At 52.4% G+C, this 20,674-nt stretch overlaps 1 protein-coding gene across 1 annotated transcript in view; it reads right to left on the bottom strand.

The window, feature by feature from the left end:
* LOC132834553 (protein turtle homolog A-like) overlaps positions 1–20,674 on the bottom strand; it is an 80,758-nt gene that overhangs the window by 29,926 nt on the left and 30,158 nt on the right. Inside the window, exons 11-16 of the mRNA XM_060853495.1 lie at positions 15,466–15,616; positions 13,494–13,605; positions 12,435–12,610; positions 10,249–10,505; positions 3,586–3,670; positions 2,560–2,718 (exon numbers count right to left, since the gene is read on the bottom strand). Coding sequence (XP_060709478.1) covers positions 2,560–2,718; positions 3,586–3,670; positions 10,249–10,505; positions 12,435–12,610; positions 13,494–13,605; positions 15,466–15,616 — 940 coding nt within the window. The remainder of the gene's footprint in view (positions 1–2,559; positions 2,719–3,585; positions 3,671–10,248; positions 10,506–12,434; positions 12,611–13,493; positions 13,606–15,465; positions 15,617–20,674) is intronic.

Raw genomic sequence — 20,674 nt, 5'->3', positions numbered from 1 at the left:
TGAGAGAGAGAGAGAGAGAGAGAGTCGGAGGGTTGAGGTGCACGATTGCTGGCAGGTTGTATCGCAGGTGGGTGGGATGGTGAAGACAGAGATTGGTAAGCCTGCCGTCATGGGTCACAGCATTCAGTTCAGGAGGTGAGAGGTCATGTGAGCGCTGGACAAGGCAATGGTAAGGCTCCCTTTGTTGTGTTGAGCACAGGGCTGGTAGCCCTTCCTGTGGGGAAGATGGTACTCAACTGGAAATGGTGCCAAAAAGACTTAGATTTGATTCACTTCAGCCTGGAAACAGGCCCTTCGGCCCAGCAGGTCCATGCCAACCCTGTAAACTGTAACCCACCGAGACACCTATCCCTCTGACTAATGCACCTAGGAAATTTAGCATGGCCAATCCACCCCAACTTGCACATCCCTGAACACTATGGGGTAATTTACCATGGCCAATCCACCCTAACCTACACATCCCTGAGCAATATGGGGTAATTTAGCATGGCCAATCCACCCAAACCTACACATCCCTGAACACTATGGGTAATTTAGCATGGCCAATCCACCCTAACCTACACATCCCTGAGCACTATGGGGTAATTTAGCATGGCCAATCCACCCTAACCTACACATCCCTGAGCACTATGGGGTAATTTAGCATGGCCAATCCACCCTAACCTGCACATCCCTGAGCACTATGGGTAATTGAGCATGGCCAATCCACCCTAACCTGCACATCCCTGAGCACTATGGGTAATTGAGCATGGCCAATCCACCCTAACCTGCACATCCCTGAGCACTATGGGTAATTGAGCATGGCCAATCCACCCTAACCTACACAGCTTTGGTTTGTGGGAGGAACGTGGAGCCCCCAGAGTAAACCCACGCAGACACGGGGATAATGTGCGATGGTTTTACCAGGACTGATGGGCTTGAGCTGTAATGAGAGGCTGGATAGGCTGGGGCTGTTATCCTGGGGGCTGAGGGATGGTTTTAGAAGGATTTACAATATCATGTCGAGGCATGGATAGGGTGAACAGCCAAGGTCTTTGTTCCCAGGGTCGGGGAATCCAGAACTGGCGGGCATAGGTTTCAAGCATGAAGGTGTAGGGCCGAAGGGCCTGTTTCTGTGCTGTATAACGTTATGACCATAAGAGCAGATAAGAGGCTGGGAGAGAGGGTACGTTGACTCGTTTGTCAGAGTGAACGCCAATGGACAATCGTTAAGAATGTCCCCTTTTGGCAATGTTCAGAGCCTGGCATTTGTGTGGCACAGCTGTTCCCTGCCACTTGTCAGCACAAGCCTGGGTATTGTCCAGATCTTGTCGCATTTGGGCTGCTTCAGTATCTGAGGAATCGCCGTACACTGCGCAATTATCAGGGAACATCCCCACTTCGGGCCTTATCTTGGAGGGAAGGTCATTGATGAAGGCGCTGAAGGTGGTTGGGGCCTGGGACACTAATCTGAGGGACTCCTGTAGGGATGCATTATGGAAAAGCATATCAGAGCAGGACTTATACACTTAATGGTAAGGTCCTAGGGAGTGTTGCTGAACAAAGAGACCTTGGAGTGCAGGTTCATAGCTCCTTGAAGGTGGAGTCGCAGGTAGATAGGATAGTGAAGGCAGCGTTTGGTATGCTTTCCTTTATTGGTCAGAGTATTGAGTACAGGAGTTGGGAGGTCATGTTGCGGCTGTACAGGACATTGGTTAGGCCACTGTTGGAATATTGGGTGCAATTCTGGTCTCCTTCCTATTGGAAAGATGTTGTGAAATGTGAAAGGGTTCAGAAAAGATTTACAAGGATGTTGCCAGGGTTGGAGGGTCTGAGCTACAGGGAGAGGCTGAACAGGCTGGGGCTGTTTTCCCTGGAGCGTCGGAGGCTGAGGGGTGACCTTATAGAGGTTTATAAAATCATGAGGGGCATGGATAGGGTAAATAGGCAAAGTCTTTTCCCCTGGGGTGGGGGAGTCCAGAACTAGAGGGCATAGGTTTAGGGTGAGAGGGGAAAGATATAAAAGAGACCTAAGGGGCAACGTTTTCCCCCAGAGGGTGGTACGTGTATGGAATGAGCTGCCAGAGGAAGTGGTGGAGGCTGGTACAATTACAGCATTTAAGAGGCATCTGGATGGGGATATGAATAGGAAGGGTTTGGGGGGATATGGGCCGGGTGCTGGCAGGTGGGACTAGATTGGGTTGGGATATCTGGTCGGCCTGGACGAGATGGGCTGAAGGGTCTGTTTCCGTGCTGGACATCTCTATGTAGCTGAGATGATTGACCCTCCAACAACCACAACCATCTTGCCCTGTGCCAGGTCTGACCCCAACCAGCATAGGGTTTGCCCCCCCCACCCCCCTTGATACCCATTGATTCCAGTCTTGCCAGGGCTCCGTGATGCCACACTCGGTCGAAGGCAGCCTTGATGCCCAGGGTTGAGTTTGCTTTCTCAGTTCCCCAACCCCACCCACCCCTCCCCACCCCGTACCCCCTTCCCCCCCCACCCCTCCCCACCCCGTACCCCCTTCCCCACCACCCACACCCCCCCACGCCCCCCCCCCCCCCACAGTTTCTCACTTTGCAGCCGGCTCTCTCTCCTCATCCTCATGATGTGCGAGACCAGGATGCTGATGATCAAGGCTGTTGTGAGGAAGCAGACCCCAGCGATGATGCCAGCCCGGACAGAGTGGGTGAAGGGCTCCCACACTGTCTCCCCCGAGGGATAGCTCGACATTCCTGGGGGAGGGGACCCGGAAAACGGAGCATATTACAACCCGGCCTGAGATTATCAAACTGAAAACCTTCCTCGTAGTGACTGAGTCTCCCCGTGTACACACACTCTCACACACTCTCACTCACATACACACTTGCTCTCTCACACACACTCTCTCATGCACACACAGATCTCTCACACACACACGCTCACATACACACACACACCCTCTCTCTCACATGCACATTCACACACACAACCTCACTCACTCATACGCACTCACACTCTCCCACACACACTCACTCATACTCACACACACTCACTCACACACACATACACACTTACACTCTCTCACACACATACACACTCACTCTCTCATACACTCTCTCTCACACGCACACTCACACAAATCCTCGCTCACACACACACACACACACACTTGCTCTCATATATGCACTCACACACACTCTCACACACACAAACACCCTCACACACACACACATACAAACACTCGCACGCACACACACACAGACGCACTCTCACTCACACACACCCTCGCTCTCACACAAACTCCCCCACACCAACACTCATGCGTGCACCCACACACACACTCGCACACACAGAGACACTCACGCATAGAGACACACACACACACACACACACACACACAGACACTCACACTCACACATACACTCACACAGACACACTCACACGCGCAGAGACACACACACACTCCTACTCTCTCTCTCACACACAGGCGCATAGACACACACACACACACACACCCCACACCACACACACACACACACCCCACACCACACACACACACACACACACACACACACACCCCACACACACACACACACACACACACACACACACACACTTACCTGAGGTTGAGACATTAACAATATCACTCGGCTCACTGACCAGCTCCCCGCTCCGTGAAACCATCCGGAACTGATAGGAAACATCCTAACGGAACAGAGACCGGACTCAGAGTTAGTGATGAGCTAAGTGAGAGAATTACCCTCTCCCTCTTCCCTCAATTTCCTCATCTCCCACCCTCATTCTTTCTATCTCTCGTTCGATCACTATGCCAGCCTTCCTGAACTTATATCCATCTCTCTGCCCTCCCCCCATCTCTCACTATCACCCTCTCTCCCACCATCCCCCCTTCACTCTCTCCCCCTCCCCATCTCTCACTATCACCCTCTCTCCCACCATCCCCCTTCACTCTCTCTCCCCCCCATCTCTCACTATCACCCTCTCCCCCACCATCCCCCTTCACTCTCTGTCCCTCCCCATCTCTCACTATCACCCTCTCCCCCACCATCCCCCCTTCACTCTCTGTCCCCCCCATCTCTCACTATCACCCTCTCTCCCACCATCCCCCCTTCACTCTCTGTCCCCTCCCCCATCTCTCACTATCACCCTCTCTCCCACCATCCCCCCTTCACTCTCTGTCCCCCCCATCTCTCACTATCACCCTCTCTCCCACCATCCCCCCTTCACTCTCTGTCCCCTCCCCCATCTCTCACTATCACCCTCTCTCCCACCATCCCCCTTCACTCTCTGTCCCCTCCCCCATCTCTCACTATCACCCTCTCTCCCACCATCCCCCTTCACTCTCTGTCCCTCCCCCCATCTCTCACTATCACCCTCTCTCCCACCATCCCCCTTCACTCTCTGTCCCCTCCCCCATCTCTCACTATCACCCTCTCTCCCACCATCCCCCTTCACTCTCTGTCCCCTCCCCCATCTCTCACTATCACCCTCTCCCCCCACCATCCCCCCTTCACTCTCTGTCCCTCCCCCCATCTCTCACTATCACCCTCTCCCCCACCATCCCCCTTCACTCTCTGTCCCCCCCATCTCTCACTATCACTCTCTCTCCCACCATCCCCCCTTCACTCTCTGTCCCTCCCCATCTCTCACTATCACTCTCTCTCCCACCATCCCCCCTTCACTCTCTGTCCCTCCCCCCATCTCTCACTATCACCCTCTCTCCCACCATCCCCCCTTCACTCTCTGTCCCTCCCCCCATCTCTCACTATCACCCTCTCCCCCACCATCCCCCTTCACTCTCTGTCCCCCCCATCTCTCACTATCACTCTCTCTCCCACCATCCCCCCTTCACTCTCTGTCCCTCCCCCATCTCTCACTATCACCCTCTCTCCCACCATCCCCCCTTCACTCTCTGTCCCCCCCATCTCTCACTATCACTCTCTCTCCCACCATCCCCCCTTCACTCTCTGTCCCCCTCCCCATCTCTCACTATCACCCTCTCTCCCACCATCCCCCCTTCACTCTCTGTCCTCCCCATCTCTCACTATCACCCTCTCCCCCACCATCCCCCCTTCACTCTCTGTCCCCCTCCCCCATCTCTCACTATCACTCTCTCTCCCACCATCCCCCTTCACTCTCTGTCCCCCTCCCCATCTCTCACTATCACCCTCTCTCCCACCATCCCCCCTTCACTCTCTGTCCCCCCATCTCTCACTATCACCCTCTCTCCCACCATCCCCCCTTCACTCTCTGTCCCCCTCCCCATCTCTCACTATCACCCTCTCCCCCACCATCCCCCCTTCACTCTCTGTCCTCCCCATCTCTCACTATCACCCTCTCCCCCACCATCCCCCCTTCACTCTCTGTCCCTCCCCCATCTCTCACTATCACCCTCTCTCCCACCATCCCCCCTTCACTCTCTGTCCCCCCCATCTCTCACTATCACTCTCTCTCCCACCATCCCCCCTTCACTCTCTGTCCCCCTCCCCATCTCTCACTATCACCCTCTCTCCCACCATCCCCCCTTCACTCTCTGTCCTCCCCATCTCTCACTATCACCCTCTCCCCCACCATCCCCCCTTCACTCTCTGTCCCCCTCCCCCATCTCTCACTATCACTCTCTCTCCCACCATCCCCCTTCACTCTCTGTCCCCCTCCCCATCTCTCACTATCACCCTCTCCCCCACCATCCCCCCTTCACTCTCTGTCCTCCCCATCTCTCACTATCACCCTCTCTCCCACCATCCCCCCTTCACTCTCTGTCCCTCCCCATCTCTCACTATCACCCTCTCTCCCACCATCCCCCCTTCACTCTCTGTCCCCCTCCCCATCTCTCACTATCACCCTCTCTCCCACCATCCCCCCTTCACTCTCTGTCCCCCTCCCCATCTCTCACTATCACCCTCTCTCCCACCATCCCCCCTTCACTCTCTGTCCCCCTCCCCATCTCTCACTATCACTCTCTCTCCCACCATCCCCCCTTCACTCTCTGTCCCTCCCCCCATCTCTCACTATCACTCTCTCTCCCACCATCCCCCTTCACTCTCTGTCCCTCCCCCCATCTCTCACTATCACCCTCTCCCCCACCATCCCCCCTTCACTCTCTCCCCCTCCTCCATCTCTCACTATCACTCTCTCTCCCACCATCCCCCCTTCACTCTCTGTCCCTCCCCCCATCTCTCACTATCACCCTCCCTCCCACCATCCCCCCTTCACTCTCTGTCCCTCCCCCCATCTCTCACTATCACTCTCTCTCCCACCATCCCCCCTTCACTCTCTGTCCCTCCTCCATCTCTCACTATCACCCTCTCTCCCACCATCCCCCCTTCACTCTCTCCCCTCCCCATCTCTCACTATCACCCTCTCCCCCACCATCCCCCTTCACTCTCTGTCCCCCTCCCCATCTCTCACTATCACCCTCTCCCCCACCATCCCCCCTTCACTCTCTGTCCCTCCCCATCTCTCACTATCACTCTCTCTCCCACCATCCCCCCTTCACTCTCTGTCCCTCCCCCCATCTCTCACTATCACCCTCTCCCCCACCATCCCCCCTTCACTCTCTCCCCCTCCCCCATCTCTCACTATCACCCTCTCTCCCACCATCCCCCTTCACTCTCTGTCCCTCCCCCATCTCTCACTATCACTCTCTCCCACATCCCCCCTTCACTCTCTCCCCCTCCCCCATCTCTCACTATCACTCTCTCTCCCACCATCCCCTCTTCACTCTCTGTCCCTCCCCCATCTCTCACTATCACCCTCTCTCCCACCATCCCCCCTTCACTCTCTGTCCCCTCCCCCATCTCTCACAATCACCCTCTCTCCCACCATCCCCCTTCACTCTCTGTCCCTCCCCCCATCTCTCACTATCACCCTCTCCCCCACCATCCCCCCTTCACTCTCTGTCCCTCCCCCCATCTCTCACTATCACCCTCTCCCCCACCATCCCCCCTTCACTCTCTGTCCCCTCCCCATCTCTCACTATCACCCTCTCTCCCACCATCCCCCTTCACTCTCTGTCCCCTCCCCATCTCTCACTATCACCCTCTCTCCCACCATCCCCCCTTCACTCTCTGTCCCCTCCCCATCTCTCACTATCACCCTCTCTCCCACCATCCCCCTTCACTCTCTGTCCCTCCCCCCATCTCTCACTATCACTCTCTCTCCCACCATCCCCCTTCACTCTCTGTCCCCCTCCCCATCTCTCACTATCACCCTCTCTCCCACCATCCCCCTTCACTCTCTGTCCCCCTCCCCCATCTCTCACTATCACTCTCTCTCCCACCATCCCCCCTTCACTCTCTGTCCCCCTCCCCATCTCTCACTATCACCCTCTCTCCCACCATCCCCCTTCACTCTCTGTCCCCCTCCCCATCTCTCACTATCACCCTCTCCCCCACCATCCCCCCTTCACTCTCTGTCCTCCCCATCTCTCACTATCACCCTCTCCCCCACCATCCCCCCTTCACTCTCTGTCCCTCCCCATCTCTCACTATCACCCTCTCTCCCACCATCCCCCCTTCACTCTCTGTCCCCCTCCCCCATCTCTCACTATCACTCTCTCTCCCACCATCCCCCTTCACTCTCTGTCCCCCTCCCCCATCTCTCACTATCACTCTCTCTCCCACCATCCCCCCTTCACTCTCTGTCCCTCCCCCATCTCTCACTATCACCCTCTCCCCCACCATCCCCCCTTCACTCTCTGTCCCTCCCCCCATCTCTCACTATCACCCTCTCTCCCACCACCCCCTTCACTCTCTGTCCCCTCCCCATCTCTCACTATCACCCTCTCCCCCACCATCCCCCCTTCACTCTCTGTCCTCCCCATCTCTCACTATCACCCTCTCCCCCACCATCCCCCCTTCACTCTCTGTCCCTCCCCCATCTCTCACTATCACCCTCTCTCCCACCATCCCCCCTTCACTCTCTGTCCCCCTCCCCCATCTCTCACTATCACCCTCTCTCCCACCATCCCCCCTTCACTCTCTGTCCCCCCCATCTCTCTCTCTCTCACCTCTCCCTCAATCTCTCTCCTTCCTTAACTCTATCCCTCCATCTCTCTCTCACCTCTCCCTCAATCTCTCTCCTTCCTTAACTCTATCCCTCCATCTCTCTCTCTCACCTCTCCCTCAATCTCTCTCCTTCCTTAACTCTATCCCTCCATCTCTCTCTCTCTCACTTCTCCCTCAATCTCTCTCCTTCCTTAACTCTATCCCTCCATCTCTCTCTCTCTCACCTCTCCCTCAATCTCTCTCCTTCCTTAACTCTATCCCTCCATCTCTCTCTCTCTCACCTCTCCCTCAATCTCTCTCCTTCCTTAACTCTATCCCTCCATCTCTCTCTCACCTCTCCCTCAATCTCTCTCCTTCCTTAACTCTATCCCTCCATCTCTCTCTCTCTCACCTCTCCCTCAATCTCTCTCCTTCCTTAACTCTATCCCTCCATCTCTCTCTCTCTCACCTCTCCCTCAATCTCTCTCCTTCCTTAACTCTATCCCTCCATCTCTCTCTCACCTCTCCCTCAATCTCTCTCCTTCCTTAACTCTATCCCTCCATCTCTCTCTCTCTCACCTCTCCCTCAATCTCTCTCCTTCCTTAACTCTATCCCTCCATCTCTCTCTCACCTCTCCCTCAATCTCTCTCCTTCCTTAACTCTATCCCTCCATCTCTCTCTCACCTCTCCCTCAATCTCTCTCCTTCCTTAACTCTATCCCTCCATCTCTCTCTCTCTCACTTCTCCCTCAATCTCTCTCCTTCCTTAACTCTATCCCTCCATCTCTCTCTCTCTCACCTCTCCCTCAATCTCTCTCCTTCCTTAACTCTATCCCTCCCTCTCTCTCTCTCACCTCTCCCTCAATCTCTCTCCTTCCTTAACTCTATCCCTCCCTCTCTCTCTCACCTCTCCCTCAATCTCTCTCCTTCCTTAACTCTATCCCTCCCTCTCTCTCTCTCTACTCTCCACACCCCGTCTTTCTCTTTCTCCACAGCCCCCTCTCTTGCTCTCTCTCTACTCTCCACACGCCTCCTCTCTCTCTCTCTTTCTACTCTCCACACTCCCCCCTCTCTCTCTCTCTATACTCCCCACACCCCCATCTCTCTCTCTCTATACTCCCCACACCCCCATCTCTCTCTCTACTCTCCACACCCCTCTCTCTCTCTCTATACTCCCCACACCCCCATCTCTCTCTACTCTCCACAACCCCCCTCTCTTTCTCTCTCTCTACCTTCCACACCCCTCTCTCTCTCTACTCTCTATTCTCTACATGCCCTCCCTTTCTCTCTCTACTCTCCACACTCTCTCTCTCTCCTCTCCACCCCCACTCTCTCTACTCTCCACAGCCCCCCCTCTCTACACTCCACACACTCTCTCTCTACTCTCCACACCCCCCTCGTTCTCTCTCTATTCTCCACACCCCCCCTCTCTCTCTCCTCTCCACCCCCCCCCCTCTCTCTACTCTCCACAAACCCCCCCTCCACACCACCCCCTCTCTCTCTCTCTACTCTCCACACCCCCCCCTCTCTACACTCCACACACTCTCTCTCTACTCTCCACAACCCCCCTCTCTCTTTCTCTTTCACTCTCTGTGCAATTAAATCTCTCTGCCTCTCTTACTCTTTACCTCTGTCCCTTACACTCTCTCTATCTGTCTCAGTTTCTCTTATTAGTCACATTGTCTCATTCTCTTACTCTCTTTCTCTGTGTAACTCATTCTCTCTATCTCTCTCTCTCTCTCTTTCACTAAGAATTTCTTTCTCTGTCTTTCTCCTTCCTTAAATTTCGTTCTCTCTCTCTTTCCTTTGAGTTTCTCTCTCTCTCCTTCTTTAAGTTTGTTTCACTCTCTCCCTCCCTTTTTCCTTAAGAGTTTCTTTCACTCTCTCTCTCTCTTTCTTCAAGAGTTTTTCTCTCTCTCTTTCTCTCGCTCTTTCCTAAAGAGTTTATTTTCTCTCTCTCTCTCTTTCCTTAAGAATTAATTTCTCTCTCTTTCTCTCTCCCTTTCTGGAACAGTTTCTTTTCTCTCTCTTTCTCCAAGACTTTTTCTCTCTCACTCTCTCTCTCTCTCTTTCCCTCAGTTACTTTTCTCTCTGTCTTTCCTCAAGAATTTCTCTCTCTTTATTGAAGAGTATCTTTTTCTCTCTCATCCCTTTCTCCCTCTTTTCAAGCCTCTCTTTCCTTCTTCCTTCTCTGTCCCCTCCCCACCCCCTCCCACTCTTGCCCTCGTGGTTCCCCCCCCCCCACAATGCCAGCCCACGGACCCTTTGACCTCTGACCTTGACGAGTCCGGTCAGCAGGAGCCGGTCCTGCTGGGCTGGGATCGCACTGTGCAGCACCCCCCAGGCCCCTGGGACCCCCCGGAACTCCAGCACGTAGGCCAGGGGGAGGCGGGAGGGGGGCGGGGGTGGGGCCCAGCGGAGCACGATCCCCCCCGATGTCCGATTGGCCGCCAGGTCGCTGGGGGGCAGCAGGGGACGGGCCCCCTCGCTCGGTGCCGGGGGTCGCCGGGGGCTCGCCGTCGCCGTGGGAACACCTGGGGAGAAGGAAACGGTGAGAAAGTTAGACGTCGGGCGGGGAACACGGGCTCAAGATGTGACCCTTCGGCCCTCTAAGAGCCCTGCTCTCCCTTTCGAAAACAACATTTTTAACCGCAACTCTACCCCCAACCGAACCCGATCCCAGTGACCTTTCACCCCCTGGGTCATCGAGCTCTTCCTTGCGAGAATTGTCCAAGGATTCCGCTCCCGCTGGATTTTCAGGAAGGGGTTTCCAAAATGTTCATGACCCTCCGACAGAAACACGTTACCCGCCCACCACCAGCGCCTCCCTCATCTTTGTTGCCCCCACCTTGTTCCAGATCCTTCCCTGAGGTGTGACATCCTTTGAACGTTCCTCAGTCCAGTCACCCCACCCCACTTCCAAATCAGAGAGTCCCCGACAGTGTGGAAACAGGCCCTTTGACCCTCCAAAGAGTAACCAATCCAGACCCATTTCCCTCTGACTAACGCAACTTACACTATGGGTAATTTAGCATGGCCAATCCACCCTAACCTGCACATCCCTGAACACTATGGGTAATTTAGCATGGCCAATCCACCCTAACCTACACATCCCTGAACACTATGGGGTAATTTAGCATGGCCAATCCACCCTGACCTACACATCCCTGAACACTATGGGTAATTTAGCATGGCCAATCCACCCTAACCTGCACATCCCTGAACACTATGGGTAATTTAGCATGGCCAATCCACCCTAACCTACACATCCCTGAACACTATGGGGTAATTTAGCATGGCCAATCCACCCTGACCTACACATCCCTGAACACTATGGGTAATTTAGCATGGCCAATCCACCCTAACCTACACATCCCTGAACACTATGGGTAATTTAGCATGGCCAATCCACCCTAACCTGCACATCCCTGAACACTATGGGTAATTTAGCATGGCCAATCCACCCTAACCTGCACATCCCTGACCACTATGGTGGATTGGCTATGCTAAATTACCCATAGTGCTCAGGGATGTGTAGGTTAGGGAGGATTGGCCATGCTAAATTACCCATAGTGCTCAGGGATGTGTAGGTTAGGGTGGATTGGCCATGCTAAATTACCCCATAGTGCTCAGGGATGTGCAGGTTAGGGTGGATTGGCCATGCTAAATTACCCATAGTGCTCAGGGATGTGTAGGTTAGGGTGGATTGGCCATGCTAAATTACCCCATAGTGTTAGGTGAAGGGGAATGGATCTGGGCAGGTTGCTCTCCTGTGGGGTCGGTGTGAACCTGTTGGGTTGAAGGTCCTGTTTCCACACTGTCGGCAATCTCATCTAATCTCACCATTTACACTGACAACAGGAGTGGGACCAGCAGCACTCCCTGTGCAACACAAATCTTCGTCGAAAGGAGAGGAGCGTGCAGAGTTTGTGCAGCGCGCTGCTCACGCTGTCGCAGTGAAACATCCTTGACGTTCGATTTCACGCCCCGTTTACAATCCAACAATATTCCCTCCGCCTTCCCAGCCACTTGCTGCAGCTCCGTACTAACTTTACAGAGATCCACAAACAAGTGTTCCGAGACCCCTCCCCTCTGTACCTCAGGAGGTCAGCAATCAGCAATCTCTCGGTCGCCTCTATCCCTGATGAAGGCCTTTTGCCTGAAACGTCGACTCCCCTGCTCCCTCGAACGCTGCCTGCCCTGCTGTGCTTTTCCAGCACCCGCTCTGATCTTACTCAGCAAACTCTCTCCATTTCAGTGGAGTGCCCCAGCTCTGTCCTTGTGCTAAACTGCGCCTGATTCCCACCTTCCAACGCTCTACCCCGTCTGCCAAATGTTTGTCCCCTCGCGTAACCCGCCCCGATTGCATTGCTCGGGCCTCACGGTTCCCCCAGCCCTGTATAACTTAGAGAGGTCACTGCCAGGGAGGTCGGGTCACCATGAGACACGGTGCTGGCACTCACAGAGGGTATGGGTGTTGATGATCTGAGTGAAGGGCCCGCTCCCGCGATCGCTCTGGGCTAGGACACTGAACTGATAGCTGGTGTTAGGCCACAGATGATCCACACTCAAGCGATGGTCTCCGTCTGGGACCATGCGGATAATCCAGTCTTGGGGCCCATGGGACATCTGCCTGAACCTGAGAGAGAGAGAGAGAGAGAGAGTCACACACTGTGACCTCCATCGCCGGGGTGGCGGAGGGGTGGGAGGTGAGTGGTCAGAAGCACACACAGTGACCTCCACCACCAGGGGGTGAAAGGTCAGTATAAACTCTGTAACCCCCCCCATAATGTAAAGGGATGAAAGGTCAACATCGCACTGAGACCGTCATTGCGAAAGGGGTGAAAGGTCAGCTTCACATACACTGTGACCCACTGTCATGGGGTTAAATGTCAACTTTGCACACATAGTGACCTCCACAGTCAGGGTTGAAAGGTCAGTATACACACATGACCTCTACCATCAGGGGGTGAAAGGTCAGGAAACACAAAGCGACCTCCACACAGTGGGGTGAAAGGTCAGGAAACACAGAGACCTCCACCGTCAGGGGGTGAAAGGTCAGTATACACACAGTGACCTCTACCAGCAGGGGGTGAAAGGTCAGTTTCACATACACTGTGACCCACTGTCATGGTGTTAAAGGTTAACTTTGCACACACAGAGATCTCCACGGTCAGGGGTGAAAGGCCAGTATCACACACAGTGCCTTCCACTGTCAGGGGGTGAAAGGTCAGTATACACAGTGACCTCTACTGTCAGGGGGTGAAAGGTCAGAATACATACAATGACCTTCACCATAAGAGGGTGAAAGGTCAGTATCACATAGTGGCCTCCACCACCAGGGGACAAAAGGGGTCAGGAAGAAACAAGACCTGTAATGGACACTCTAACGCCAAAGGGAGGGGGGTGAAAGGTCATTCTTTGACCCCATGACGTGTAGAAGGTGTGAAGAAGATGATGAGCCTGTGAACAAGGGCCATGGTGCCATTATGAAAGGAGGGGACAAGCAGACAGTGTCCTACCAGACGGTGAACTGTTGTGGGTGGCCACCATCGAAGCCAGGCTCCCAGGAGACATTGACTGCAAACACATCCGGCCTCACCGTCAGGTTGGTGACAGCGTGGGGGCTGGTTCCTATAGCAATGGACCAAGGTCACTGAGGTCAGAGGTTGAACCTTTGGGAGGCCACACTCCCTGAACACAACATCCCCTCACCCCCCCAAACTGTGGGACCCCTCACCCCCTTCCCCCCCAAACTGTGGGACCCCTCACCCCTCCCCCTCAAACTGTGGGACCCCTCACCCCTCCCCCTCAAACTGTGGGACCCCTCACCCCCTTCCCCCCTCAAACTGTGGGACCCCTCACCCTCATCCCCCTCAAACTGTGGGACCCCTCACCCCTCCCCCTCAAACTGTGGGACCCCTCACACCCTTCCCCCCTCAAACTGTGGGACCCCTCACCCCCTTCCCCCCTCAAACTGTGGGACCCCTCACTCCCCTCACCCCCTCAAACTGTGGGACCCCTCACCCCCTTCCCCCCTCAAACTGTGGGACCCCTTCCCCTCAAACTGTGGGACCCCTCACTCCCCTTCCCCCTCAAACTGTGGGACACCTCACCCCCTTCCCCCCTCAAACTGTGGGACCCCTCACCCCCTTTCCCCTCAAACTGTGGGACCCCTCACCCCTTCCCCTCAAACTGTGGGACCCCTCACACCCTTCCCCCTCAAACTGTGGGACCCCTCACCCCCTTCCCCCCTCAAACTGTGGGATCCCTCACCCTCATCCCCCTCAAACTGTGGGACCCCTCACCCTCATCCCCCTCAAACTGTGGGACCCCTCACTCCCCTCACCCCCTCAAACTGTGGGACCCCTCACCCCCTTCCCCCCTCAAACTGTGGGACCCCTTCCCCTCAAACTGTGGGACCCCTCACTCCCCTTCCCCCTCAAACTGTGGGACACCTCACCCCCTTCCCCCCTCAAACTGTGGGACCCCTCACCCCCTTTCCCCTCAAACTGTGGGACCCCTCACCCCTTCCCCTCAAACTGTGGGACACCTCACCCCCTTCCCCCCTCAAACTGTGGGACCCCTCACCCCCTTTCCCCTCAAACTGTGGGACCCCTCACTCCCCTTCCCCCTCAAACTGTGGGACACCTCACCCCCTTCCCCCCTCAAACTGTGGGACCCCTCACCCCCTTTCCCCTCAAACTGTGGGACCCCTCACCCCTTCCCCTCAAACTGTGGGACCCCTCACACCCTTCCCCCTCAAACTGTGGGACCCCTCACCCCCTTCCCCCCTCAAACTGTGGGACCCCTCACCCTCATCCCCCTCAAACTGTGGGACCCCTCACTCCCCTTCCCCCTCAAACTGTGGGACACCTCACCCCCTTCCCCCCTCAAACTGTGGGACCCCTCACCCCCTTTCCCCTCAAACTGTGGGACCCCTCACCCCTTCCCCTCAAACTGTGGGACCCCTCACACCCTTCCCCCTCAAACTGTGGGACCCCTCACCCCCTTCCCCCCTCAAACTGTGGGACCCCTCACCCTCATCCCCCTCAAACTGTGGGACCCCTCACCCCTCCCCCTCAAACTGTGGGACCCCTCACCCCTCCCCCCCAAACTGTGGGACCCCTCACCCCCTCCCCCCCAAACTGTGGGACCCCTCACTCCTCCCCCCCAAACTGTGGGACCCCTCACCCCCTTCCCCCCCAAACTGTGGGACCCCTCACCCCTCCCCCTCAAACTGTGGGACCCCTCACCCCTCCCCCTCAAACTGTGGGACCCCTCACCCCCTTCCCCCCTCAAACTGTGGGACCCCTCACCCCTCCCCCCCAAACTGTGGGACTCCTCACCCCCTTCCCCCCCAAACTGTGGGACCCCTCACCCCCTTCCCCCCCAAACTGTGGGACCCCTCACTCCCCTTCCCCCCCAAACTGTGGGACCTCTCCCCGTCCCCAGACCATGTGAGCCTCAGGGTGTGAGCAGGGGGAGTCTGACCTGTCACCCACACCGTGGTGCTGGTGCTGATCTCCGTCAGGTTGTCCCGCGCCTTGCACACCCACGTTCCGTGGTGTTCCTTCCTGACGCTCCGGAAGAACAGCGTCCCATCCTCAAGGACCTGGAACTGTCTGGGGCGGGTGTCCCCCTCCTGGGAGATCAGGGAGCAGCCTGGTTACAAACAGGAGTCTCTTCCTCGGCCTGCTCTCCCTCCGTCTCCTTCTTCTCCCACTGCCTCAGGTCTCTCTCCCAATCTCTGTCTACCCCCTCCATCTCAGTCTCTCCATGTCAACCTTGATCCCACCTTGTCGGTCTCCTTGTGCTGACTATCTCTCTCTCTTTGTCTCTCTCTCTCTTTCTCTTCTCTCTCTCTCTGTGTCTCTCTCTCTCTCTGTCTCTCTCTCTCTCTCTCTCAGTCTGTCTGTCTGTCTCTCTCTCTGTCTGTCTGTCTCTCTCTGTGTCTGTCTCTGGCTTTGTCTCTCTGTCTCTCTCTCTGTCTCACTCTGTCTCTCTCTCTCTGTCTCTCTTTGTCTCTCTCTCTCTCTCTTTCTCTTCTCTCTCTCTCTGTCTTTCTTTGTCTCTCTCTCTCTCTCTGTCTCTGTCTCTCTCTCTCCGCCTCTCTCTCTCTGTCTGTCTGTCTCTCTCTCTGTCTGTCTCTGGCTTTGTCTCTCTGTCTCTCTCTCTCTGTCTCTCTCTCTCTCTCTCTCCCTGCCGCTCTCTCTCTGTCTGTCTGTCTCTCTCTGTGTCTGTCTCTCTCTTTGTCTCTCTCTCTCTCTCTCTTTGTTTCTCTCTCTCTCTGTCTGTCTCTCTCTCTCTCTGCCTCACTCTGTCTGTCTCTCTCTCTCTGTCTTTCTGTCTCTCTCTCTCTCTCAGACTGTCTCTTTCACTCTCTCTGTCTCTCTCTCTCTCTCTCTCTCTGTCTCCCTCACTCTCTCTGTCTGTCTGTCTCGCTCTCTGTCTCTCTCTGTCTCTGTCTCTGTCTCTCTCTCTCTCTCTCCCTCTCTCTCTCTCCAGTAATGATGTTCTTTCCCTCTTCCTATCCCTGGTGTTGTAAAAAAACTTTTGTGTTTTTCGAAATGTCTCAAAAATGTGGCTTAACCAAGCTGGCTGCAGCATGTCACAGTTGGGAACTGGGGACTCAATATGAACAAAATGAATCAGGAGCAAAGGAGCTGTTTACAAGCGATCCGATTGGTTCTCAGCTGACCCGTCCAGATTGGGACTGGAGATGAGACACCGAAACACAGGCTAAAGACAGAGAGAGAGAGAGAGACAGACAGAAGTAAAATCATAGCCTCACAGAGATGTACAGCAACAGAAAAAAACCCTTCGGCCCAACCCGTCCATGCCGACCAGATATCCCACCTCAATCTAGTCCCACCTGCCAGCACCCGGCCCGTATCCCCCCAAACCCTTCCTATTCATATACCCATCCAGATGCCTCTTAAATGCTGTCATTGTACCAGCCTCCACCACTTCCTCTGGCAGCTCATTCCACACAAAATCATTCTGCTCTCACCTGAAAACAATGTCCTCCTGCTCTGGACTCGCCCACTCAAGGGACTGCTATTCTCTATAATACACACAGGGACTGCTATTCTCTATAATACACACAGGGACTGGTATTCTCTGTAATACACACAGGGACTGCTATTCTCTATAATACACACAGGGACTGCTATTCTCTATAATACACACAGGGACTGGTATTCTCTGTAATACACACAGGGGCTGCTATTCTCTATAATACACACAGGGGCTGCTATTCTCTATAATACACACAGGGACTGGTATTCTCTGTAATATACACAGGGACTGCTATTCTCTGTAATATACACAGGGACTGATATTCTCTATAATACACACAGGGACTGCTATTCTCTATAATACACACAGGGACTGCTATTCTCTGTAATATACACAGGGACTGCTATTCTCTATAATACACACAGGGACTGCTATTCTCTGTAATATACCCAGGGACTGCTATTCTCTATAATACAAACAGGGACTGCTATTCTCTGTAATATACACAGGGACTGCTATTCTTTATAATATACACAGGGACTGCTATTCTCTATAATATACACAGGGACTGGTATTCTCTGTAATATACACAGGAACTGGTATTCTCTATAATACATACAGTGATTGCTATTCTCTATAAGACACCCCGGGACAGCTATTCTGTATAATATATACAGGGACTGTTATTCTCTATAAAACACGCAGGGATTGCTATTCTATATAATATACACAAAGACTGCTATTCTCTATCATATACACAGGGACTGCTATTCTCTGTAACATACAAAGGGACTGCTATTCTTTATAATAAACACAGTGACTGCTCTTCTCTGTGATATACACAGGGACTGCGATTCTCTATAATACACACAGGGACTGCTATTCTCTATAATACACACAGGGACTGCTATTCTCTATAATACACACAAGGACTGCCATTCTCTATAATACACACAGGGACTGCTATTCTCTATAATACACACAGGGACTGCTATTCTCTATAATACACACAGGGACTGCTAATTTCGATAATATACACAGGGTCTGCTAATCTCTATAATACTCACTGGGTCTGCTAACCTCTATAATACACACAGGGACTGCTATTCTGTATAATACACACAGGGACTGCTATTCTCTACAATATACACAGGGACTGCTATTTCCTATAATATAGAGAGTGACTAGTATTCTCTACAATACATACATGGACAACTATTCTCCATAATACACACAGACCCTGCTCTTCTCTATAATATACACAGGGACTGCTATTCTCTGTAATACACACAGGGACTGCTATTCTCTATCATACACATGGGGACTGCTATTCTCTATAATATACACAGGGACTGCTATTCTCTATAATACATACAGTGATTGCTATTCTCTATAATAGACATAGGGACTGCTATTCTCTACAATATACACAGGGACTGCTATTTCCTATAATATAGAGAGGGACTAATGCTATTCTCTGTAGTACACACAGGGACTGGTATTCTCTATAATACACACTGGGTCTGCTATTCTCTATGATACACACAGGGACTACTATTCTCTATAATACACACATGGACTGCTATTCTCTATAATACACACAAGGACTGTCATTATCTATGATGTACACAGGGACTGTTATTCCCTATAACACACACAGGGACTGCTACTCTCTATAATACACAGAGGGACTGTTATTCTCTATAATATACACAGGGACTGCTATTCTCTATAATACACACAGGGACTGCCATTCGCTATGATATACACAGGAAATATTCTCAAGAATAAACACAGGGACTGGTATTCTCTAAAATACACACAGGGATTGCTATTGTCTATAATACACACAGGGTCTGCTAATCTCTGTAATATGCAAAGGGACTGCTATTCTCTATAATACACACAGGGACTGCTATTATCTATAATACACACAGGGACTGCTATTATCTATAATACACACAGGGACTGCTATTCTCTATAATATACACAGGGACTGCTATTCTCTATAATACATACAGTGATTGCTATTCTCTATAATAGACATAGGGACGGCTATTCTCTACAATATACACAGGGACTGCTATTTCCTATAATATAGAGAGGGACTAATGCTATTCTCTGTAGTACGCACAGGGACTGGTATTCTCTATAATACACACTGGGTCTGCTATACTCTATGATACACACAGGGACTACTATTCTCTATAATACACACAGGGACTGCTATTCTCTGTAATACACACAGGGACTGCTATTCTCTATCATACAGACAGGGACTGCTATTCTCTATAATACGCACGGGGACTGCTAATCTTGTAATTTACGCAGGGACTGCTATTCTCTGTAATATACACAGGGACTGCTATTCTCTGTAATACACACAGGGACTGCTATTCTCTATAATTTACACAGGGACTGCTATTCTCTATGATACACACAGCGACTGCTATTCTCTATAATACACGCAGGGACTGCTATTCTCTATAATACACACAGGGATTGCTATTCTCTATAAAACACACTGGGACTGCTATTCTCTATAATACACACTGGGACTGCTATTCTCTATAATACACACAGGGGCTGGTATTCTCTGTAATACACACAGGGACTGCTATTCTCTATAATACACACTGGGACTGCTATTCTCTATAATACGCACAGGGACTGCTATCCACTATAATACATACAGGGACTGCTATTCTCTATAATATACACAGGGACTGTTATTCTCTATAATACACACAGAGACTGCTATTATCTATAATACACACAGAGACTGCTATTCTCTATAATACACTCAGGGACTGCTATTCTTTGTAATACACACAGGGACTGCTATTCTCTGTAATACACACAGGGACTGCAATTCTCGATAATACACACAGGGACTGCTATTCTCTATGATACACACAGGGACTGTTATTCTCTGTAATACACACAGGGACTGCTATTCTCTATAATACACACAGGGACTGCTATTCTCAATAACATACACAGGGACTGTTATTCTCTGTAATACACACAGGGACTGCTATTCTTTATAATACACACAGGGACTGCTAATCTCCAGAATAAACACAGGGACTGGCATTCTCTACAATATACACAGGGACTGGTATTCTCTATAATACACACAAGGGCAGCTAGTTTCTATAATACACACAGGAACTGCCATTCTCTATAATATACACAGGGACTGCTATTCTCTATAATACACTCAGGCCCTGCTATTTTCTATAATACAAACAGGGACTGCTATTCACTATAATACGCACAGGGACTGCTATTCTCTATAATACACACAGGGACTACTATTCTCTATAATACATACACGGACTGCTCATCTCTACAATACTCACAGGGACTTCTATTGTGTATAATATACACATGGACTGGTATACGCTATAATACACACAGGGACTGCTATTCTCTATAATACACACAGGGACTGCTATTCTCTATAATATACACAGGGACTGCTATTCTCTATAATACACACAGGGACTGCTATTCTCTATGATACACACAGCGACTGCTATTCTCTATAATACACACAGGGACTGCCATTCTCTATAATACACACAGGGACTGCGATTCTCTACAATACACACAGGGACTGCTATTCTCTATAATACACGTAGGGACTGATATTCTCTGTAATACACACAGGGACTGC

Source organism: Hemiscyllium ocellatum, chromosome 40 (genome assembly GCF_020745735.1).
Source record: "Hemiscyllium ocellatum isolate sHemOce1 chromosome 40, sHemOce1.pat.X.cur, whole genome shotgun sequence".
In the NCBI taxonomy this organism is placed as follows: Eukaryota; Metazoa; Chordata; class Chondrichthyes; order Orectolobiformes; family Hemiscylliidae; genus Hemiscyllium; species Hemiscyllium ocellatum.
This window is presented reverse-complemented; position numbering and strand designations above follow the sequence as displayed.